A 26,087-nucleotide genomic window follows, 5' to 3' on the forward strand; every position below is an offset into this window, starting at 1 on the left:
CAATCATGTCTGGTGGAGGAAGGATGTAACAGCTGGAGGGCAGAGTTCAACTAGAAAGCGTGGCAGCTGGATTACACGGAAAAAACTGAACTTTGGGGTAAGTAAATGTTATGTGGGCATGTTTATGTGAGTGTTAAAAAAGATTAGTTACATTCTTATTGTAAGTTACTTTCTCCTGACAATGAATTTGATCAATGAATTGTGTCAAGGCCTTACAAAATTCAACAGCCAGGACAAAGCAATTTCTTAGCTGCACCAATTGTGAAGAAGGAATGTGTTGTAAGGTAGTTAAGTGGTCAGCCAGCAATTGTGTTATTGGGTCAGTAACTAGGTTCTGGCTGCTAGCATGCCTGTAGAGTGGACTCATTTCTGTGTATGCATGTGCTCACCTGCCATAGGCAAATCGTCTGTCTTTGTGATGATCCCCGAATGTGTCCCACAGCCTCAGGGACACGCTGACCTCATCCACTACATCACGAGATCTCTCTAACACCTGCAACACAGACACATATCCCTGTAAGTAGGTCAAAAGGTCTTAACTTCATTGTGATGTTTCTGTGTTTTAGTGGAATTGAAGGATTATGAAATCTCTCAGAATGGAAAAAAAAAAGCAATGCACAATGTCAAACTGCATGGTCAACATTTTTTTGAATTATTTCATAGGCCTGAATTGGTGTCTTAACCTGTGATATACATGCACAATAAACAGATTTAGCCTCAGCACCGTGTCCAAAAGTGTACCAGAGTTTGTCTATATGTGGCTCTTTTCCGCACAGTGTGTTTATGTGTATGTGCGTGTGCCCACCTCCTGGCATACACGGTACTGGTCGATGGCCCAGACGGTTGGCACGTGGGTGGCGAGCAGCTGATACTGTGTGAGGGTGGCGTTGCAGGCCCGGGCACAGATTAGCCTGGTCTTGCCTACTGCATTATCCCCTACCACCACACATTTAATGGTTTCCACATTGGGCCGCTCATAGTCTGTGTCTATATCCATGGAGAGGGCCCTGGAGAATGGGAGAAACAGAGAGAGAGAGAGAGAGGTTAATTCAATATTCATGGGAAAATTAAAATCACGTTGATAACGCATCCCAGGAGGAATGACGCTGCATTTTCGACAATGAAAGCAAAGCTGGCACCAGGCCCTTCTAACTCTCGCCCAGTCCAGGCTAGGGAGGCTTTGTTAAGGCTCTAAGCCCCCGTAGCTGTACTGACCAGTGTACTGAAGCTTCTGCCAAACTCCTCAACAGAACACATGGTTCACAGGCTGAGGAATGGAGGGACCGCAGAGCTATTTCTGTAACAGCACAGAAAGAGAGAGAGAGAGAGACAAAAAGAGAGAGGCTTCCCATGAGCTCACTGTCCTTTTCTCTCCTTGTCTGTCTTCCCTCCTATCTGTTCCCCTTGTGATTGCATCTTTGCTTCAGAGGAAACATAACGCAAAGTGATGAAACATCTACCTTGGCAGCACAAAAGACAGGCGATAAAATCCCTCACAGAGGCATTTGTAATTAACTTTTCAGGCCATTCGGGAGCCCAGGGGGGAGATGTGCATCATCTGTCGGGGTCAAATATATTTACTGTAGGCTTACACAGAGTGGGGGGGAAAAAGTGCTGCTGCTTGTTTGACCACCTGTCGACTTAACCTTAGCACAAGACAGAGGTGGTTATGTACGCACGGCTCAACTGACTTCCTCTTTTAAAACCACACATCCCTGTGAAAAGCTTATCAAAAGCCCCTTTCCTTAAACTGCTTACAAACATTTCTGACATGTCAAAACACGTGTTAATACCCATTTTCTAAAACATTCCTGGACGAATCTGCTGTATTGCATAACCCCCCCCCGCCACACACACACACACACACACACAATTAGACCTGTAGTCAGCTAATCAGTCCATCCGTCCTTGCAACTAGTTCAAAAGACCCACCAAGGCCCCATAAATAGAGCATCTGAAACATTCATAAAGGCCTCCGCTTGCTATTCCATTGACGTGGATGCCAATGCAACACTTCAGTCCGGCGCTGACAGACGCCAAGCAGCTAAAAATGGCATCTATTCATTGGACACATGAGCCATGAGTGCACCCTGCTAATCAGCCGCGACCTGCTCTCCATGTCTCCACAGACCTCCAACCGGTTCATAATACCCCTGCTGCTATAGAGGAATACATTTCTACCCCAGCGGAGATGTCAGATGATGATTCCCCTTGTCAACAACAACAAAAACATCGTTCCTGTCAAAAGGAGTCCCAATTACGTCAACCGGGAAGCACAGGGAGCCTACCTTTGTCTGTCTGAGCTGAAGGAAAGTGTCTGTCAGAGTTTCCTGAATGGTCCATACGGAGCCAGTTCCTGTCAGAGTTATAAATACTGTTATTTCCCTTGCCACCTGTCTGGCTGCGACACCTTCAGAGACACGTACTACTAGCAGAGGTGAGAGATAGAAGAAGAAGCAATAAAAAGTTACAACAACCTTATCTAACAGCTGTCTGCCTAATGGTCACGTAGTGCTGTATTAGGAGAAGGAGAGGGCCAAGTATGAAGCGTGACATACACAAGTGGTTTCTGTAACATCCACAATTATGTGGCAAAGAGGAAGAGAGAGAGGATACGTAGTATTGTTAATTCCCAGCGTTTCCAATGCAACAGGAGATAAGCAAAAGGGATTGCAAGAGCGACGAGGCAGGGAGGGGATTATTAGAGTCTTAGAGAGAAAGAGAGGGACTGTCAGGCCAGCATTAGCATCAGTCAGTCATGCCACTGGGATCAAAAGGGCGAGACCAGCAATAACCACGGCTGCTCAGGGGAACATATCGCAGCTCTTCCTGCTGCTGCTGCTTCTGCTGCGCTCTACTGTCAAATGAGTGGTTCTCCAAGAGCGAAAGACAGATAGAGAAAAAGAGTTTAAGATAACCTATACTACTGACCCAGAGGAGTATAAGTACGCATATGGGCATGTGAGCGTGCATGTGTGTGCGTGCGTGCGATAATGAGCTTAGGGCCCAGTCTGCGAGGCATTGGAATGATGCGAGCAGTGATGTAACCAGAAGGCGGCGTTGGTGGTGGTGGTGTAGACAGTTTCTCAGGGGGATCAAGAATATCCGGCACCCAGACATCACCCACCATCTGAGGCCCCGCGTCGGGGCTCGCTCCGAGCGAGAGTCCGGTCATGCGTCGGTCAACACGAATCACACAATTTATGTTTACTCGCACACCGCTGCACTTGACAGATTCGCACCTGCTCTCAGGTTTTATATTTAAACCGCACGAGCTTTCAGCAAACTTCCAACAATTATTTTTAATTGCATGACTGAAGGATGAGCAGAAGCCGCCGGGGGACTGTGAGAGAGAGCAGAGCGTTGCAGCTCACAGGAGCGGAAAGAGAAGCCGCGTAGCTCAGGTTTCATTTTTAGCCGACGACCTATAGTGAACTGTACGCAGACGTCTAGACTTCATCTGCTGGCCAGAGTCATCTTCTTCCCGACAAAACAGCAGCGAAGGAGGCTGCAAGGGCAAACAAGTGTTGGCATGTAAGAGAAAGAATGTAAGAGAGAATGAGATTCTGTCCCAGTTATTGTGCATGTATTTCTGACTCTTATAGTGACATATTGATGAGAGTAGTGATAGGAACGCTGTGATAGGAACTCAAACGCCCACTCAACACACAAACACCGACCTTCTGGTTTGCCCTGGAATGTCACCGATTGAGTCAGTGTGTGTGTGTGTGTGTGTGTGTGTGTGTGTGCGTGTGTGTTTGGTGCAGGAGGACCAGACAAAGAAGCTCATGCATAATTTGGATAGTGTGCGTCTCAGTATGGCTTTGCTTCAAGGCCGGAGGGGGGTTTCATAAGGAGATGGCTTACAGCTCTACCTCATTGCACACTTCCTGGCAATCTTTACCTCTTATTTTCTTTATACACTTCCTGTCTAAATCCTTTCATTTATCCTTCCGTCTGTCTGGTTTGTTCCCAGCTGTGCCCACTCAACCACACCTCCCTCCACTCTCCTTCCCAATTCTGCATTCATTCTCCAAATGTAACGCTCCAGCACACAGTTATTCCATCCTTCACTTCCCTCGTTGTCTTTTAGTAACCTCTCTCCTCCACCACTAACACCGCCCCTCTTTCTTGTCCTCTCTGCCAGCTCATCCAACGTCATGCGCCCTCCCTCTGCCCGTTTCATTAGAGGTCATCTATCTATCCATCTATGACCTCACACTTTTCTGGATAACAATCAAGGAGCAGTATTAAAGCAGACAGCCCTCCCACACCCGGTTCGCTTCCCCCCTCTCCCTGTTATGCAACACCGATCCACTGGCAGCGACCGCTCATCCCAAAGCCCGCACCCGCCTCTGTTTTTTTTTTGTCCTCTTCCTTGGGGCTAGAGTTCACCCCAACACCCTGACTGAGCCGCCTGCCTCTCCGCTCCCTCCACCCAGCCCTGTGCAAAAGAAAAAAAAAATGACCCCAATAACCACCCACTTTATACATGGGCCAACACTCACGCAGAGCTATGGGGTTTACACTATCACAGGCTTGACTGCATAGTGTCCATGTGTAATTGTTGGAAGAAATTATGACTACATGTGCAGTCATGTATGCAACCTAATTCTTTTCTAAACTATCTTTTTTTTTTTGTCAAAAGTCCGCTCTCATGAAAGGAAATGTCTACTCATTCGTACTTGGTGTGTGCTTTTCGGGTGCAGGAGTGGAACGTGTGTGTTATGTGGGTGTTTGAGACGGTGACTGCCACAGGCGCAGCTGGCACAGACTGATTACATAACCTGGTCTGTAGCCTCTGCTTGGCTCCCTGGATGGCTCACAGTAGACTCACACACACTAGCAGAGACATGCACACACGCACATATGCACGTACTTGCCTCACCCACTGCAGATGGCACTGGTATTACCGCGCGGCCCGTGGCAGACGGCGAAATGTACACATCAATCCAAATGAATGAGAGGGTCTTTGGGAGTGGCATGTCAGCCTGCTAGAGAGAGCCTTCCTCCTCTCTTCTCTCTGCTGCTGTAATGCTTTGTAAACACAGGAAGGCTCCTCTTGATGCCCTAATTTCATTTATCCCTCCCCATCTTCCTCCTCCTCCTCCTCCTCCTCCTCCTCCCTTGTCCATATTTTCCACCTACTCTTTCTCTCCATCTCTCTTCACTGTCCTTCTCTTTATCTCGTTTCTATTTCACACCCTTATTCTTTCCAGTATCCTCTCTCCCACTTTCTCACCAGTTTACGTTTTTTTTCTTAGATAAGCCAAACAGATAAGCTGTTGATTCCTTTGCCATTGACCATTACAGTACTGTGTGACGTCTTGCTAAATTGTTACTGTTATAATACAAAAATGCTGTGTTTGCATACAAAGTGCAAAAAAGACCATTTCCAATCACCACTGCGGACTCTGGTGAGATGGTTTGGATCATTTTTGACAGCATCATTTTTTTCAAAATGCAACAATGATACATTTTTCCCAGACACACACCATGTTCTGATACTGTGTGATGTGTTTTTCTCTGAAACTGAGTCTGTGAATTACGTCAACATTGAGCCAATTGAGCTATTAAGTTTGTCTGGAAGACGATATTCCAGGCCACATATCTCCTTTGGTGATGTAACACAGGGATTTAAACATGTAAAAGTGGATGTACAACAAGTTTACAAATACACCACGACATTGTTAAAAGTACACTTTTTCACACCAAAGCTCTACAGACCATGTTATAATACACTGGGCTCAAACCGAGGAGGACATGCAAATAAAACATAATTGAATGGTCTATTACCCTCCATGTACCTTCCACTACAGCCTGATACAGGGGTCAGAACATTCAAGGCGGCCATATAATGCTGGCTGACTCTTCCATGTGGGTCTGTCAGTGATGCATTATGTTATCTCAAAGCTGCTGCTGACACAGTCTAAGCATTGGGCATAGTGCCTATAAACCAGGACAATAAGTGGCTCTGTCACTCATCCATCTGACCTTATACATAATATAACAGCCCCCATCATTGATCAATTAATAGTAATATGAGATCTAAAAAACCCCAAACTAAAAAAATACCAGAATGTGGAGAGAATATTTAGTAATGCAAAAGGGATGAGCTGTTAATAGACATCTCTTAAGGAGAGAAATGTATTGGCCAAAAGACAAAGATTGCACAATATGGAAGAGAGAAGCGTGCCAAATTGTTTACACAACCACATCCTGCAGGTATGTATAGATTAATCGCTTGATGGAGAGATTATATATAGTTAGTCAGTTAAAAAAAAAGGTGAGGCTTTCTTCTCCAGCCATGCAGCTATTACCTGTGTAACACAATCCCTCTGATGACGTCATAGCCACAAGGCATTACAGTGTGTGTATGTGTGTGCGTAAAAGAGTCTTACAAACTGGGATTCTGCATGTTATTGTCAGTTTTGATGCTTTTTCATGGTGGTTCCAGTAAACAGTCTATACTGTGCTGCAGCATCACTATAAGCTCATCAATGAAAGGCACCTCGTGCGCTCTCCCTCTCCCAGCAGTCATTCATATAACCACCTGGCTCATTCATATTTTTTTTTTTTTTTTTTTTTTTTGGGAAACCGATTCAACAAAACCAGGCAATCAAACGCAGGTTACACCCCACATTGAGCGCTTTGATGGTTTAGATGTCTGATCACAGATGTGTTGTTGTAAAAAAGGCAGCTGGTGGATATCAGCCTACATCTCCAATGATGCGCTGATAAGTCTTGCGTAATGTGCCAAGCCCAATCCACTGCAACTCCAACACTGAAAATCGAAAGAATCTGTGCAGCACGCGTGGGATTAAATAAAAAAAAATAATAATAATCTTCCATTTCTTGCGTAAAATGATGTAAAAAGAGACTAGACAGAGACATCATATAGAGAGATTTAAGAGGAGATTAAACTACAATAGGTCACCATGACATGAATGAGCTGAGGATTTAGAGTAAAGGATATGTGTGGATTACTTTGTGCACAATTGCATTGAGGAGCATGTGACCCAGTATATTGGTGCAGGAGGAGGAGGAGGGTCCCTACCTTCCGACGGTTCCGGAGTTGACCCACATGCCACTCTGCCGCTGGTTCAGCCGGTCACTCAAACCGGACAAAGACGCGCGGAGAATGCAGATGAGGAGTTGTTTGTCAAAGAGCACACATATAATAATAACTTCAGGACTTGTGCCCTAGCTGTCACATCCTCTCCTCCTCCTCCTCTTTACTTCCCCCCTCAGCTGGCTGCTGCTGCCTCCTTTAATCCAGCGTCTCTTCTCAGTCCTCAACAAGTATCGACCTGCTGCTGCTGCTGCAGACTGGATGTAGTGACGCTGTTGTGGTTTCTAATCGGACGCTTTTTGGGGATGAAATGTAAACATAACTGGTCTTAAGATATGTCTGGTGTGAACCACCTCCTTTCTCTGTTGTTGTTTCTTTTCCCCAGCTGATTTCAACAGAGGCACGCCTCCTACGACTGCGCGTCACGAGCCAAATCAGCCCAGCTCATTCCATGCTGCATTCAAGTGCTGTCAGAAAAAAAAATACAATTTGGAGTAGAGCGATGGAGAAGCCATCTCCACTGTAATAAATACCCCCGGCTGCACTTCAGTGACATATTATTTGACTTTATTTTATTTTATTCTTTTTAATCTTGCCTTAATTTGATTTGCATCCTGACTGACAGCCAGCCCCTCCCACGCGCACACACTGTATACAGTCACATGATATTGATCTTGCACAGTTATGTTGGCTTTTTTTAAAAGTTTTCTTTCTTTATTTCTTTCTTTATATTTTTCTTTCTTTAATTTATGTTTCTCTCCATTTTGTTTTATCCATATTTAGTGTTAAGATTTTTTTTGTTATATTATAAAAACGTTTGGGTTGTGCATTTATTCCAACATCAAATTCAACCCCTTGCATTATCTGTTGCATTTTCAGTTTTTAACTGTGCTGTGTGACTTGAGGCTTAATAACAAACATCAAGTAGCTTTATTCAACATAAATATCACCCAACATCCTTTTCTATAATTTTTTTTTACTTTCTCCTTTTATTTATTTTTAATTTTCTTCACTTGTATTTATCACAATTAGTAGTCCCTACTGTTATTTTGTTATCATATATGCTAAGTGTATTCATGCAATTATCTTACGTCATCAATGTGTATTGCTGTCTGTATTGATTGTGTTCTATCATTTGTGAGGGGAAAAAGGGGAAAAAAACTCAATAAATATATTGTTTAAAAAAATAAATATCACCCAACAAAAAGCGGCTGAATACTCCAAACAACTTCTATTTAAGACTATAAATGTCAGATGTCGGAGCTGAAGAGGATCACTTGAAGGTCTCATAAGAGATTTGGACACAAGAGCCAATCAAATCCTGCAAAGATGATAGTAACCCCGCCTCCCGAAACTGTGCTCTTTCCATCCTGTTAACTCAATCCATCCAGCAGAGCATGCTGCCTTTTGTTGTGTGGAGCATTCACATCCACCACTGTGCTGACTGTCTGTCATTATGACTCTCATTATTACTCAAACACCAGGGTTAGTGCACTTAAAAAAAAATGCATGTCAAACATCTATCAAAATGAATAAAAAATCAATTATTAAATGTGCAAAATGATAAAATATCCATGTCATTTTTATGATTTTTAATTTCTCCTTTATTCCTTGCCCATACATATTAGTCATCCCCTATCCAAACTCAAATCCAGATAAATGATGCAATAGTGTAGTTATTACTCATGGGCAATGGAGAGCATTTTTTCTTCTATGGTTATTCTGGGTGTTCAGGCATAGCAACTAGCTACCACATAGCAACACTTGTGTATTGCTACAAAAGCCAATACAGGAGCCAAGAAAGAAAAAAGAGGCAGATCATGGATTGCCGTGGAAAATACCCAGCCTTTCACCCTGCACATTTTTCCAAGATCTCAATGTCTGGGAATTCATGTCAGGAATGTTAAGCTGTACCGGTGAAGAAAAATGTTGCCAGGAGGTAAAAATACCTCACTATTCTGACAGCAAAACTATTTTTACTTGTTTTGTAAATGTGATGTTATCCAGCTGAAGACTTTGCCCAGGCATGTTTTATAAATGGGAACCTCCTTCTGAGTTCATCTGCCTTTCATTATAGCCTTGCCTGTAATTCCAGATCAGAGGTGAAAAGATAAGAGGAACTTGTATTAGATTACATTTTATCTTACAATTCATTTTTGGGCATTTTCCAGTGTTTGGCCATGTGGGGACCGTGGACTGTCTGATCTACCAACTTCCTTTCATGACGGTGGAAGACTGAAGACAGACATCTACTGGTAGAATTTGGTACTGACCTCTCTGAAACAAAGGAGCTATAAGCTGCACTCTCATGTCAGTGATGTCACTCAAGGCCACTGCACTGAGAGACTGCATCTTTGTGACATATGCCAGACTATATAGTCTGGCAGCCACTGCCGATCTGTAGGATTATGCCTATAGAGTGAAAGAGTTTAATGAAGCAGGATAATGCTATAGCAAACCACACTTCTAGGCTGACCCTCATGCTCCTCCGTCTATCCCCACAAACACATAAAGATGTGTGTTTTATAGGGCTGTCAATCGATTAAAATTGTTAATTGTGATTAATCGCACATTTTCTATCAGTTCAAAATGATTTGTCAAGTATTTAATACTCTTATCAACATGGGAGTGGACAAATATGCTTGCTTTATGCAAATGTATGTATATACGTATTATTGGAAATCAATTAATAATACAAAACGATGACAAATATTGTCCAGAAACCCTCACAAGTACTGCATTTAGCACAAAAAAATATGCTCAAATCATCAAGCCCAACAGGCAACAACAGCTGTCAGTGTGTCAGTGTGCTGACTTGACTATGACTTGCCCCAAACTGCATGTGATTATCACAAAGTGGGCATGTCTGTAAAGGGAAGACTCGTGGGTACCCATAGAACCCATTTCCATTCACATATCCTAAGGTCAAAGGTCAAGGGGCCCCTTTGAAAATGGCCATGCCAGTTTTTCCTCATCAAAATTTTGCATAATTTCGTAGCATTATTTAGGCTCCTTTGCGACAAGCTGGTATGACATTGGTTGGTATCATTGGATTCCTTCGGTTTTCTAGTTTTATAAGATGCTAGTATCTTCACTCTAGCTTTAAGCCGCTACAACCTAAAAATCGCAAGTGTGCGTTAATGCGTTAAAGAAATTAGTGGCATTAACTTTGACAGCCTTAGTGTTTTTATGTATGTTCTTGCACACATGCAACAACAAAGCATTAACAGGAGTGAACAGGAGTTTAATGTGCAACCAAGTGGAGATGTCTTTATTACATCTATTTGTCCAGTGTTGTCTTGAGGCCCTGAGAAAACTCTGGCCCCTGACCCGGCTGGCATGGCCAGAATGAAACAGCATGAAAGATGGGCTGGAATGCTGCAGGAGAAAGCAGGGGTTCAACAGCACTGGCACCGGGAGAGGGCTTAGAAATGTGGAGAGAGGCAGCCCCTTTTGTTGGAGAGGTGTACGTACTTGTGAGAGAACTCTCAAGCAGCACAGGCTGAGCTTACGTCTGGCCCTTTTTCAGCTACAGTAGTACGGAGAGGACTGAGCGGCTTTGTTTACGAGCTTTATCGCTCTTTCATTAACTGTGTGGGAAGTCTACTCCCATCGCTTTTACACTTTGGTGAGATTAAAGTTGGGAGAATAAGCTGCGATCACTCTTTGGCATAACTACCTCGACAAGGAGTGTCCCGCTGCTTGGACAAATACTCGGGTTTAGTGTGCAGTACATTCAACGCCATCCAATGTTCCTCGAGTTCTATTGAAGGATTGCATTTATTCATTTAGATGAAAACGTTTCGTTCAAGTTCGGTAAATCACAATTTGGTTACACCTGTTCGTACGAAACAAATGCTGGTGTTTCAGTAAAGGTCTCTTCTTATATACATTATAGTGAAAGTGAATACCTTTAGGCTCAGATGGATTGATATCAGATGACTTCCGGAGTTCATTTAATATTAAGCAATGGATATCAGGTATCATATTTATGGCCGTAGAGCACTTTGGAATGAATCTCTTCCCCGCATCCACTGACCCTACTCTCACCCCTACAGCTCGCCCAAATACCCAACAGGCCCGCACGCCCCCTGCCTCCGCACTGTACTGGAACTGTTCTAAAGCTGTCAAAACACCCAGCTTCTCACACTCCCCGAGTCCACTGAGAGTTCGCCTCAAACACACACACTGTCCCGAGCGCTAATAAACACACACACACACATACACACACAACACGCACTCAATGAAAAACAGTCTACGTGCAGCCCAGTACACTGACACAAGTAGGTCAGAGCTGCAGTGGGTCTTCCAAACAGTTCTCCAGCACCATGGAACTGATAACAGTATCAAGGATTAAATTCTACCTTCGGCCCGCACACACACGAACAAACATTACATACCACATGTACGTATGCAGATCTACAGTATGAGATCATTCGCTTGTTTGCTTGGCAGGATGACGCATTTTTGTTTTGCAGAGGGACAAGAAAAAATGCGACACAAAAGTTTCAGTTTGTTTCTCTGGGAAGAAAATTCATATGTCAAAGGTGACGGGTGAGAATGGAATGACTGGAGGCCAAAATGAAATGAGCCTGTGGGAAAACTATTCCTAAATGATCAGTGGTAAGAACGCAAACGCACAGAAACACACATACAGCAATCTCTAACTCTGAATCTCCTTTTCATTCCCACTCTTAATCTCTCTCTCCCTCTCTTTCTCTCTCACACACACACACAAACTTTGACATGGAGAGGTGGCTGAGATGTGTTGCCAGAGAGAGCCGGCACCCTGGCATGAAGCAGAGTGTTTTGTAACAGCCGGCCTATGTGGCGATGGGTGATGGGCATGTTAGCAGAGTGTGAGTTAAAGTGAAAAACATTCAACGCTAGATAAGGCCTGAGAGAAAGTACAGAAAGAGACAGACCGAGAGAGGGCATGAGGCCGGGGATATTGTTTACTTACTAAGTTATCAGTAGATTGTCTTATCTGCAGTCAGTTGGAAAACTTCATGCATGTGACCAGCTGCTGTTGCCTCATTATATCCTAATGAAGACACACCACTGCGATGCTTACAACAGAAAAAGAAAAACACTGCGATGGAGAAAAAGGCTACAGCACATTAGTCAGAAGCTATTGAATGCATTCTTTCTTAAATGCAAACCTTTTTTTATATAGGCTTAATTTATTTCATGTGAAAAAGGCTGTTGAAGACCATTTTTAATTAGACCAGTTCACTAACTCTCATGTTTTGTTGGTATCGCCTTCATTTCCGCCTCCTTTTGGAGAACCAGAGACCTCCAAACTGTACTGTCCAATTTCAAAATCAACCAATTATAGCCATATTTCCATTTCAAAATTCACAAATGTTAGTAATTCTTTTCTTTTCTATTGACCATATTAAGTGATTATAATTTCCACAAACTGGGCAGCATTTAAAAAAAAATAAATGTGAGTGAGGTGTGCACCCTGTACAGGGAGATGCAATATTAAGTCAGTTGTGCCCTCAAAGAAAAAGTCTATATGATTAAGATTTATGAGCTATTAAACTGTGTCCAAGGTCTCCAGCATCCCAAATAAAACCTTAAAGTTAAAACACTTTCTGTTGACATACTTGTCATTAGGTGTTATTCCCCTGTTGCTACAGAATGACCGTCAGTTTGTGAGTCTCGACTCCCTGGCTGCAGATAAGTGTTGACTATAATACTGATGTGCGATCAGGTCAAGTCCGTGCTGGTGACGACGGGGCCAGGATGGTGGAATATGTTGGGAATGTAAAGTGGCTTGAGGTCCTGGGGCAAAGGCTGGATAGAGGTGGGAATGGGAAGGATGGAGGGTGGGATGAGTGAAGGAGAATGGGTGTATGGTGGGGGGAGGGGGGGGGCTTCTCTGTGTTTAACTGCCTGCTGTCTGCCTGAGAATAAACAGACCTCTGATTATGATATTAATGCCAACTTAAATGTTTCCCAGTGAGGTGCCTGGCTTTCGCAAAGCGGTGCCTGGGGTGAACAAGAGCACAGCGCTGCGTATTCTTCACTGCCCCTAACTAGCTGCCCTCACACTGCCCATTTATAGTCATGTGGCATCCGACACACACACACACACACACACACACAACCAGCACCAGCACATCTGCCAATATCCGCCCATATAGTATCCATTACCCCGGCTTTCTTGTGGCTTCCTTGGCATGGCCTCAAGGCAAGCGTTGTGGTAAAAACATCTCTGAGTGCTAAGTAGGAAACACTTCCAGTGATTCCATGTGCTCTTTGTTGGATTCATTGTTCTCTTGTTGGTTTAAAATCCTTACCTGTAATATAAAGCTTGTTTCATCCAAAATCACAACCACAATCTGGCAATAGACAAGGTTGACAGTTTTTTTTTGAGAGAGGTTGAAGGGTTGAGTGGATGCCCTAAATTCTTGAGTGGCATAAATCTTCTGTGATAAAGACAAACCGTGCATAGCAAAGGCATAATATACTGTCTGCATTCTGACAGGAGGGGATTGACGTTGCACAGGCATGTCTTGCTATGCCCCAGTTCATATACAGACACATAAAGACACACACAATAGTCTTGACTTGACTGACTCTTGTTTTTTTTGCATAAACAGGCTCTCCCACTAACAAACACAATTGTATAATACATCCACGCACAAACAAACATGCACTCTCTCTGCTGGGTAGAGGCACACAGGTCAGTAGAGGTGCCTCTTAAGCCGTGGCTGTCAAGTGGCAGGGCTAATCTTATTAAGGCTCTCTGCAGCCGCTGGTCCAAACTCTTAAAGTGATAGTTCACTTTGCTGGAAAATTAGCACATTTGAATCGAAGCATATCTTTGAAACCTGAAGTGTTGCCCTTTTGTTGGTGGGAAGTAGTGTCCTGTTTACTAAGCACAGTTAATAATGTATTATATGTATGGGTTTTACACTAGAATGGGTTAGCAAAAATTGCAAGCAAATGGAGAGTGAAGATTTAAATATCCATATAGTGATCCGCATTCTGTAAAGATCACAGTGGCTAATTGACTCATGCACAAAATGGTGAGGCTAATGCTCCAGCAAAGTCTGAGGGCATTTATAGGGATGTAGAGGTGCTTAGTTCATGGCTCTGGCTGGAAATGAGATCAAGGTGGGGTGTGAGAATTAGATTGAGAAATAAGACAGAGACCAATATGGAAACAGGGATGGAGATCAGGAAGGAAGTGGATATAGGACCAGAGCTGAAGCTAGAAAAGTAAAGCTAGGAAGCTGAATTTAGGTTAGTGAGGTAACAAACATCAGCAGGTTAGTCTATAGGGACATGGACTGCAGAAGCAGCTGAAGTCTACAACTATAGAAAGTCTGATGTGATCTTGTGAGCAGCCCAGTCTAAAATCACAATGGAAAATGTGAATGCTGTCATCAGTATTCAGCTGATCCAATGTTACCCATGGGGAGCATTTAAATACCAAAGTTTATCATTGAAATATCAATAGTCGCAATGCACCTGTAAACGAATGTAGTAGGCTATATCCTATAGTTATTCATTCAGTATTCATCTACACTTTCCACAGAGATGTTGGACTATACACTAACCTGACGGTTTGGTACACAGAACCATCTGAGAAGCCGTAGTTGGAAACTGTTTGGAAAAGGGCCGGCACTATCAAAAAATACTGGATGAACCAATCTGTCAATCAAACTCTTGCTGAAGCCAGTCGGGAGAAGAGTGAAAACATCTTCGAGAAAAGCCTTCAGTGTTCTTTGCTCTTCTTTCGATGAAGAAATTCTCTCCAGTTCTGATATAACGGATGCTATTGCAGCATCTGCAAGATGGAAGCCTGACAAGACGGATTTTCAGGTGATATGTGATCCCTCGATTCTCACGTGATCTCGTGACATTGCGAGAATCCACCTGCCGTGCAAGGTAAGACTGCCCACAGTATTGGCAGAAAGACGCAGCACTAAACACTGAAGAATAAAGAATATAGACCCAGGATTGGTACTTGATGATGGGATTCTGACTCACTGAGTTCACGACCATGTCAAACATCGCTGCCTTTAACAAGTGTAATTCACTGAACATGTTCTCTATGCCACGTCTGATTAGATTTATAACACTTACACTCCCCCGGATACACCGTGGGTTCAATGTCAGTTTGAAATTGATTTAAGCCACCAGATATATTCCCCAGTAACTCCTTAATATGTCCTTTAGTAAATCCATCAGCAGGGATAAGAGGGGAGCTTATCACAGACTACCTGCAAAGTGCTTTAAATGGGATATGTTCCTTGGGCTCGTTAATATAGTGATAGCAGGGAAAAGGTAAATGGATTGGATATTAGAATCTACCCTTGTAAAAGAGGAAACCCACAGACCTCTGGTTTTTACTTTACGATGGCCTATTGTTGCCTAATAGTGTTTAGGGGGAATGTTTCCTCTATGAAAGACTCAACTGACCTAGCAGGCAGCAGCTGCATTAATTCTGCTTCAGATAGGGTTACTATTATGCCTAACATCATGCTCTAGAGCACTGTATACTATAAGGTACCTTTAAGAGCATTATTGACCAGCCCATTAATGGAAGATCAATGGGTGGTCAACAACAAAGTACTGTAATTTGTCATCTGCCAGGAGGGTTTTCCAACAATACATTGCGACTCTATTACTGGGCGTTGACACCTCACTGCTACCTGTGGTGATGTTGGGAATGTTGGTAACCTCTCTGAACCCCAGACAGGCCCACAGACAGACTCTCACACTCTGGTGAGGATGTATCAGACTAAACTTCGGACTGAGGTTGACGTCAGACAACAAACAGGAAAAGGTGAGGGAGGGCGAATGGAGCGCTGCAGCATATAGGACAGAGGTCACGTTCTTGTTCTTGTTTAAGTTGCAATCATCTGGTGATAAATTCACATATTATAACAGTTCATATATATATTATGAAATTGGAGGAAATTGTGCAAAGTTGTGACCGACGTGACAGTAACCAGGAGGAGGGGCCGGAGCGAAAAGAAAAATGCTAACGTTGTGAGAAGAGAGAGATGCATTTGGCCTCGGCACAGGTCAGCCAGTATTCTAGAAACAGCCTGATCAAACAGAGACTGAAGCCAAGCCAAACACCTCTGGACTTCAGTCTGGCACAGAGAGGCAGAGATCACACTGCACACAGTCAGTGCATCGACCCAGCACACTCTGCAACGTACCATACACCAGAGGTTCCTACCCGTTAAAATGAAGCAAAGTCTACCTGGGACCTCTCATCACAGGTTGCATATGTCCACCAGTGGTGACCAGTTAAACTAAAGAGTGATTTATAGTTTTATTTGAATAACTTTTAGAAGTTTAAAGCTGCAGTGGGTAGAATTGGAGCAAATATGATTATAAAAAAGGTTATTTTTATAAAACGGTGACTTTATCCTGACAGTACTGCATGAGACAGGTAATCTGAAAGAAATCATGCGCCTCTGTGTCCTCCGGTGCTCCTATGGCATCTGCAAGATTTCACAGACCAGAGGATCTGGAACCTGCCGTCTCTGGGCCAGCTGTCAATCACTCGCAAACTCCGATCAAATGTTCAAACTAGGCAGCACTGATCAAAAATGAATCAATATTCTGTTACTGTAATGCTTATTTCTCACCTCAAATGTTTTCAGAAACATCTTGTAGTGTACTGTTTAGCTGTAAAATGAGAAAGTTTGGCAGACCAGGAAGCCATGTTGAGATCTGTTGAGGAAATACCAAGCACCCCCCACCAGCCGGATGAGAGCCAATAGGAACGCTCAATAGAAACACTCTCTGATATGACCTGTGATTTGCTAAAGTCTGCTGTCACTGGCTAGATTTTTTAAAAGCCTGAAAACAGAGCCAACTCTAGTGGTCTCTCAGAACACTTGAATTACAATATGCTGAAAGGTTATTATGGAATTTATGCTCAATGATGCCAAAAATATACTGCCTACTGCAGGTTTGAGGAGATACAATTATCCTGTTATTCATAAGAAATAAAGAGAAAAAATAGAGGAAAGTCTAAAAATAGAACCACAGCTCTATAGGCCTTGAAAACTACAGCCTGAATGCTACAGTTATGTGCTGCTTTAATCAGCTCATACTGGCTTATCAAAGATACAGTATATCAGAAGGTTGCCAGATATGAAAATTAAATTGTAGTATGTAAATGTTATATTTGTAAGTTTGGTAACTGTGAAATATCCAACTCAATATGTTTCTTTTTGTTGTTTTAAGGATGTGAGTTAAAGTAAAATGCTGATATCTACCAATATGTTGTCCTTTATCAACACGACTACTCCTAAATATCTCCATTGGTATCAGGCTGAGAAGACCAGTATCAGTCTGCCTCTATTTAAAACACACTGTTGCTCACAGATACAGAAATAGAGAGGAGGAAATGGAGGGGAGGGAGAGAACAGTAGTCTAAAATCACAGCAAAAATCACAGACAGACTGAGACACAGACTGACAAATAAACCACATTACAGAGAGCTGAGGCAAAACAGGAAGGTCCTTTGTTGTGTATACTTCAAATAGCCTGCATGTTGTTTATCCAATCTGTTAGTTGGAGTTCCTCATATTGTATCGAACTTGCACAAACAAAAACAGACCTGTTGTGAAAAGCTTGCATCTCACAGACGGAGCGAAAATGAAAATGCATTTATCTCAATGGCCATTGCAGTTCTGATTTCATCCAACAGGGCTTTGAGAGAGTTTGAGTGGGTTTTATTATAACACAGAGAGGTCAAAGCATTTTCTCAGGCAATAGACGAGCCATGTAATCCTTCAGCTGGCCACAAAAATCACCCGATATAGGGATACGATTTTCACCTGACAGCAGTGGAATACAATACCTTACGTACTGCTTGAATGTGTCAAAAATGGGGGGTCAACATGCATCTCCAATTGAAGTTGAGTTGAACAAGACGGCACATGCATGCACACACACAACGGATACACTAGTATGCGGCAGTAGGCATCCTGAAATAGTGTGATGGAAAAATCTATACTGGTGTCCAGTTATTTCCGCTCTGCCGCGCCGTGGCCTGGTGATAAAACCGGCATACAATAGTCACCTCACACTGTGGCCACATGTCATTCATTTGCCGAGCTGCAGCAACAGCCAACAAGGCTTTAATCATTTGAATAAGGGCAAAGGGCGAAGGGGTCGAAGCTCTTTTGGACGGTGCATTACTGTAGATCCCAGCTAATCCAAACCACTTGTGAACTTTCAGAGAAATGTTCAGATGATACGCTTTGTTGGGAATTTGTAAACAAAATGTAACATAATCTTATCGTTTAGTTTAGATAAACAGCATGTCCCTACTGTATTATTGATCATTGCAGCGAGGGGGAAGTAAAAAGCAATTTAACAGAAAACCATAACAGCCATAATGGAGCATAATAACACTCAGGAAGTCAATAACTCTGCATAACCTGACCTCTGTTGAGAAATGCATCTGTATTAAGTAGCACATGATATTAAATAGGAATGATATTGATGATAGTGATTAAATATTTAGGTTGAAATGGGAGTGATGTATTCTAGTGAGAGACACAGAGAGAGAAACAAAAAGGGGGATTATTTTATTGTCAGACTGAATGACCAGCCGATTAGACTGTTCTCAGGCTATTAAATAGGCGTTATCAGTTGCTATAAGCCCCATAGATGTGGGTCAGTAGGGGCCTACTACACCCATTAGTAGGTAGTAAACTTGACCAAAGTTGTTATTTGGGGGTGGGGAGATTTTGCCTAAACCTAAAGAAGTTGTAGTATTGTTGCCTAAACCTAAAGAAGTTGTAGTTTTGTTGCATAAACCTAACTGTTTTATTGCCTAAACATTAAGAAATTGTAGTTTTGTCGCCTTAACCTAACTATTTGTATCGCCTAAACCTAAAGAAGTTGTAGTTTTGTTGCCTAAACCTAAGAAGCCATTTTGTTTTTGTTCATTCGAACGTTTCATTCCGTTTTACAACGTGTTAGAACATGCTGCTATTAAGTTTCATTTTCACTTTTACAACGTAGTAGGCGTAGTGACTGCGTCTATTGACCCACATCTATGGTGCTAATAAAAAACTGATAACGCCTATTTAATGGCCTGATAGCAGTCTGACCATGACTGATTTACAAAGGGATTTATGATCTACATAGATCTACATGTACAAGCTATAACTCACAAAATATAAGCAGGTTTCAGTGTGTTGCCCATGCTCATACAAATATGGTTGATTTACATATTAACGGCTTATTCTCCCATTGGACTCTCATTTATTAGGTAAAAACCCCAAATGACAGCAGAGAACCAACTTGACTTCTACGTTTTATGAAGTTTTTCCTTCAATTTGTTCTAATTAAGGGAGAGGTTCCTGAAGCATGCAATGACTAAAAATAGATCTCAGCTGAAACCGGCTAACCAAACCACATCATATTATATGGTGAGTCAATTTCAGATATTCATGGGGAGCGAACCACAGAGACTGGAGTCAGACAAACACCGACTGGGATGATGGCAGAGCTCTCATCTGCAACTTCAGTTAGCAAATCTGATTCATCCATTCTGGTACGTGTGTGCTTGCATGTGTGTGAGAAAGAGAGAGAGAGAGAGACAGAGTGTGTCAGTCAGGTTGCATCAGCCTCCTGAAACTGCAAAAATCGGGCAGCCCTTGATTAAATGACGTGTGGGCGTTTACGAGCGCAAAGACAACAATGCGTATGGGTAAAAATAGATTTGAAGGGAAACACCTTAGCCTTACCTCACCTTAACGGCAATCACACACAAAAACAATTACAGATTAAATCATGTGGTTTTTTAGTGCCTTGGCCAACATTGAAGCTGGTCTGACCCTGATTAGCAGGAATGGCACCCTTGGGCGTTTCTCGCACTCCAGATTAGTTAAAAGCCTTGCTAAAGAAGAGACAGAGGAATGTAGGCGGGCAGTGAGTATAATGCATGTGTCAATGTGTTTACGTCTATATGAAGGTGTCTGCAAATGAGGGTTTGGGAGTTCATGTGTTTCTCTCTGTGAGTCATTGTGTTTGAATCGGTGTAGTCTGTATGCATGAGTTTGGGTGATGCTGTTCGGGTGCGGGGAGCGCTGTAAGAGGAAAATATAGCACAGAAATATAACATAAAATAAAGATCACTCAAAACTAGGGCTATCAATCGTTTAAAATAGTAATATTATTACTTAATATAATATTAATCTCAAATTAATCACACATTTTTTATCTGTTCAAAATGCAAATTAATATAATTTGACAGCCCTGCTGAAAATCTAAAGAAACCACCTAACCATTGTTCTCCATCAGACGCATAAGGGTCCCATTAACACAAGAAATCAGTGCTAAAATGACATGTGGGCAAACGTACGTGACATTAAGCATGCAGCAGCAACTCTCTCCCTCATGGACGAACAAGAAAACTGTGAACAAACTCTCCCTCTCTCACCCAAACACAGCCAGTCCCTGATGTTGCTGAGGGTGCTAATTGGGGTTTCTTAATTCTCAATTAATGAAAGCCACAGCCACTGAATAGCGTGTGTGTGTGTGTGTGTGTGTATGATGGGATGTGAGTTATTACAGGAAGGCAGGTGGAACAGACAAGCAGACAAGATGTGAGAACAAACAGGAAGAGAAAGAGACAGGCAGCCGAGGCTCGGAGGCATTGAAAATGAGAGACGCTAGAGATTCCCACTGCGTGTGAACAACACAGAAGCCAGACATATGGGGCTGTTTGGTCCCACACAGACATGGGAAGTGGGAAGTGTGCGTGGGTCAGCCTCCTTTAGTCCTGTAGGGGCTGCGAGGACAACCACGCCCATCCAACCCCACTTGTAGCGCTCACAACAACCTTTATAAAAACCCTCAGACAACCTCCTATGGTGTGAAATGCAATCTGTGACACATACACTCGAATACCTAGTTGGCATATCCTCAGTCGTCATATGACTTTGGAGCCAATTCACCCAAGGGGATCGGCTTTCGGCCACAAACGAGACAAGCAGATGCTAAAGAAAGAGACACCCGGGGTTCAGATTGCACACGGAGATGCAAACATACAAAAATATGCATGCATAATGACACGCAGATGCACAGGAAGATATATTTGTTGCAGTGATACATCCACACCGCCGTGATACGCAGAAGCGCAAACGCACAAACACAAACAGGAACATAAATAGAGAGGAGCTGTAGCCAAGCAGCCAAGCTGTGCCTTTTTGGTGTTGGTGGCGTAACATGCTGTCTCTTTTCCGAACACACATGCAGGCGCACACACATGAACTCGGTAAGATAGAGAAGGAAATATTCAAATGTAATCATATGGTGTGTTAGGGAGTGATAAAAGCAGCAGCAACCTTTATATGCTGTGTCAATGCCCAGTCAATCCACAATTTCTTTAAAGAGCATCTTCGCTCCTCTCCAGCTGGCTTGCTACCTGACCCTGACCCTGAACCTGAACCTATCTCAGGCCTGTGGTAATCTGTCATTTTGAAGCCACACAATGTTGAACGTTTGAGCATGTGAGTTTCCTACAGGTGATGGTGCACAGAAAACGACACAGAACCTGAAGGACATAAAGTGACACTAAGAAACAACCACTAAAGTTGAGTTTTTTAAGTAGATTTAAAAAACTATAGAAACTATTTTGACATACAGAAGCAAAATTGGGTGATTTGTTACTTAGTTACAGCCAGAAAGCACTGACCGCTCCAAAAAATGAAGCGCTTCTGCGCGAAAACTTTTGGCCCAGAACTCTTTCCCCATATCCTGTCAACAGTGAGATTGTGCAATACACCTCGCTATCAGTGCAGCCATCCTGGATATAAACACAACCCCCCAGTCAGACCCTGGCCTCTGCCCAGCGGATGAAGACACCCTGCCTGAAATGAACTCTTATCTCCTCTCGCCCTCTTGGTCCGACCCTACCCTGTCCTGTCCTCACTAGCGACACGACACCTTCCTATCCAAGTCTCTCACCACACACACACAACCCATTCCCTCACACATGAGCTGTCTGACCTTGTAAAGGACGGTGTTTTACTTCTGGCATACATGGAATTATAGGAGTGTTGCAGGCATATGTGTTTGATTTCATATCGTTTTTATTGTTTAGTGGACCAAACTAATGGTGGCATTTGTTTGCACACTGTAATTGAGACCAGCTGCATAGGCCGGTAAAGCTGATCACACTCGGCCTCACACACATACAGTAGAAACAGAGAGTGCTAGTGACAGTGCAGCGGATTGCCACATTAGAGGAAGTTAAAACAGATGTTCAAAGGAGTTTAACATGTGGAAACGGTTGTGAAAGAGTTTTTTTCTTTTTTGCTCTGAGAAGCTAACAAAGCCTTTTCTTCAAGAAGGGGGATGTTAACTGTTTCTATTTCATTTTTTTTTTCTATTTAGAGCCATTCCTTACTATTTTGTTCCTGTTTAAACTTAGAAGAGGAAGTGGGAAAAGATGTGAGGTTTTGCCCTCTGATTTAGATTGTTTACAGACATATGCACTCTAGCGCCTGACATACTCTCTCTCTCGCTTGCTCTCTTTCTCAATCTCTCTTTCTCTTTCTCACTCCCTCAGCCTGCACTGCTCCAGTTTCCCCTCAGCCAAAACCCCTTTGCGTCCCTCTTCCTCAGGATCCGCACTCCTTTTTCCTCCATTCTTTCGACTCTCCACAGCTCAGTTTCTCTCTTATTCATTTTCAAACAATCTCCTTCTCTTCTCTTCTCTTCTCTTCTCTTCTCTTCTCTTCTCTTCAGTTCTCTTCTCTCGGCCCACAAGGCCTAAACGCTCCTTAACTTTCCCCTCGCTGTCTCGCTCTGCTTTCTGCTCTTGCATACACATTCTTTGCTCACTGACACACTGTTTCAAAAACAACCAAAGAGGCAGCCAATAAGAGAGAAACAAACTGCACAGTTGCCATCACCAGCACAATCATTTGCTTCTCTTTCTCTCCCCCCCCCACCATGTTTTCTCTCTCTCCAAAACTTACTTAGGAGGACAAACATCATGTGGTGTTAGGAAGAGAAGGAGACACTGTTGTATGCTGACTATGAGTCTCTGTTAGTTTCCTTTTCTATGTGTGAATGCCTGTGTTAGCGTCCAAGGATGTGAATTTTGAGTCTTTCAATGGGGATCGCTTTTTAGCATTTTTAATGATTACAACTCTCCATCCTTGCAGACATACATACATGCAAACAACACAAACGTTCCCCGTGCACACATCTCACAGCCCCCAAGTCATTCTGGATCCAGTTGAGGGGAGATGTGGGTTCATATGTGTGTGTGCATGTGTGTCAGCATATGTGTGTGTGCATGTGACCAAATGTGTGTGCGGTATTGCTTGACTCACACAAAGACCCGGCTTCTTATATGACTCCCAGCTGTGTGGACTTGGCCCACCAGACGGCCATCCAGCAGCCAGGAATGTTTGGTGTGCAACTCTACTGGAAAGCCCCACACACACACAAACACACACATACATACATACACACACTCACAGCCGCCTCTGGAGACAACCCACTCCTCTGAGCAGGGGCAGACAGAGGGACGGGCCTCACCCCCAAAGAAAGAATGGTTCAAATTCCACAGCTGATAGAAAAACACAGAGTAGCAGGACAGAGCGGAGGAACTGATGTCAACTCTATCAGACCAACCCCCCCCCTCCCCCCTCCCCACACCCACCATCTGCTCTGTGCTCACAGTGTAGGAAAAATGAAGAGGAAGGAACACAAAAAAAAATTATAGGAAATATTCGACTCTTGTGTTGGTGTAGCTGATAACTGGATTGGCTGTTTGTCAGAGATACCAAGTTTCCTCCCATGCTTTGGCCTCAGTGTGCTTTAGCATATACAGTATAACTACAGCAGCCACTGTTTGGCTCCGTAGACACTGAGTGACTCCACTCCTCAGCTATGTCTTCAAGCCTCACTGGATGGACTCACTCATCCAGGCTGCAGGTGGTGGAGATATATCTGTATTTAACCAAGCCAAGCAAACTGGACTTTTTTGCAAAGTGCAGACTGAGTCACTGATTGGTTACTGTATCATCAAAGAGAACCTGATTAAAACAGTATAAAGCACACCTGGGCTTAGCCAAATAAAGTTATCTAATACAGCCTGTTTTTTAATTGCCCACAGGGAAATACACAGTGTGAGGTACTTACGGTTAGATCATATTAAGATTGTGGCAGCTTAAGTATTTTGGCATCATTGAACTACTATAATATTGACTGCATGCTGTTTAGTATCTATTAAAGCAGCACTAGGTAGAATTGGAGGAAATATTTTTTTATATATTTTTAATATCTTTAAAATATTATTTTTATAAAACAGTCATTGTATCCTGACAGTAGTGCATGAGATCTGAAAAAAAAACATGTGCCTCTGCAAGATTTCACAAAAACGAAAACAACCAACCAGAGTCGAGCTGGAGCCTGCCGTCTCTGAGCAGCTGTCAATCACTCGCGAACTCCGACCAAACGGTCAAACTAGGCAGCGCTGATCAAATATGCATCAATATTCTGTTACTGTAATGCTTATTTCCCACCTCAAATGTTTTCAGAAACATCTTGTAGCGTACGGTTTAGCTGTAAAATGAGAACGTTTGTGACCCGCCCACCACCCGGAGTAAACGTTCTCATTTTACGGCTAAACAGTACACTACAAGATGTTTCTGACAACATTTGAGGAGAGAAATAGGCATTACAGTAACAGAATATTGATGTTTCATCAGCGCTGCCTAGTTTGACCGTTTCATCGGAGTTTGCGGGTGATTGACAGCTGCCTCCGTTGAATGAACACCAGGAACGCTCTCACACTCTCTGAAATGACCTGTGATTGGTCAAAGTATTCCGTCACGTGCTAGATTTTTTTAAAGCATGAAAACAGAGCCATGAGGAGGTGCAGAAGTCTAGTTTTCTCTCAGAACACTTGAATTACAATATGCTGAAAGGTTTTTATGGATTTTTTGCCCAATGATGCTAAAAAATATTCTGCATGCTGCCGCTTTAATACTTCGAATTATAATCAGCTCTTTCATAAAAAGTAATTGCATTGCCTTTTTCTAAATTGTTATTGCTACCATTCCTCAAGGTAACATTGTGTGATATCTCTTGAGTACACCATTTTAGCACAATATCTCCATACTTTAAAAAAAAAAAAAAAAAAGAACCAAAGCATAACAAGCAATAAAAGTTATATAATAAAACTGCCTCTTGAGCTTTTAGGGCAGAAGCGACATGACTTTTATCAGTTTTATGCAGATTTTTTGTGTCTTGGGTTGACTTCAAGTGACACACCCAAATTGATTTAATAAAGTTTGTATCCTGGTTAACAATAGCATACTGTCCAGAGCAGAAGTTAAAAAAATCAGGCAAGTTCAGAAGTCCAGAAGTGCAAAACTGTGAACAAACACAAACTTAACTGAACCGTTATGCAACCATTATCTATCCACATGGGGTCTGAGCTGTTTTGTTGCGAGCATATACACAGTTTCTTCAAGTTAAAACACTAACTTATAGGCTCCTACCTTTAAAAACACATCCACCTCTGGAATCTTCAGGTCTCTCTCTCTCTCTCTCTCTCTCTCCTCGACGTCCTCTCTCAGATCACACCTCCTCTCCCTTCAGTTTATTCTAGGCAGCTCTCTCGTCTCGTCTCACTGCTGCTTCTTCTTCTTCTTCCCATTAAAACTGCAAAGCACAAACACACATGCGATCACTTCACACAGCATCGCTCTGGATGACAACACCTAAATCACACAACTCACATGTTTCTAAAACATCTGGAACTTGAACGTCCTCAAAAAATGATCTGCTCCGTCTGTAAAACGCTGAAGATCTTACAGAACTGACAGGAGAAAGAAAAACAAAATACTCCCGACTGTTGCAGCCGAGGAGAGACGCGCAGGAAGGAGGAATGTAATTACATGAAGACTACTGCTGCTGCATATTGCACAAAAAAAGCAGCAGACATGCTCTTGCTTGCAGCAGTTATTGTGTTCCTCTCCGCTGCGATCTG

The 26,087-nt window shown here is 42.9% G+C and overlaps 1 protein-coding gene across 4 annotated transcripts in view; it reads right to left on the bottom strand.

Moving 5' to 3' along the window:
* rhobtb4 (Rho related BTB domain containing 4) overlaps positions 1-25,759 on the bottom strand; it is a 44,121-nt gene extending 18,362 nt beyond the window's left edge. The window contains exons 1-3 of one of the 4 annotated variants that reach the window (XM_037779169.1): positions 25,597-25,759; positions 806-1,007; positions 390-493 (exon numbers count right to left, since the gene is read on the bottom strand). In XM_037779169.1, the coding sequence (XP_037635097.1) occupies positions 390-493; positions 806-997 (296 nt within the window). In that variant the 5' untranslated portion in view covers positions 998-1,007; positions 25,597-25,759. Of the gene's footprint in view, positions 1-389; positions 494-805; positions 1,008-7,057; positions 7,707-14,239; positions 14,246-25,596 lie in introns of those variants that run through there. The other 3 variants (XM_037779170.1, XM_037779168.1, XM_037779167.1) reach the window with 3 other exon arrangements.
* Positions 25,760-26,087: the final 328 nt, after the last annotated feature.

The sequence above is a fragment of the Sebastes umbrosus genome, chromosome 8, assembly GCF_015220745.1.
Source record: "Sebastes umbrosus isolate fSebUmb1 chromosome 8, fSebUmb1.pri, whole genome shotgun sequence".
Lineage (NCBI taxonomy): Eukaryota > Metazoa > Chordata > Actinopteri > Perciformes > Sebastidae > Sebastes > Sebastes umbrosus.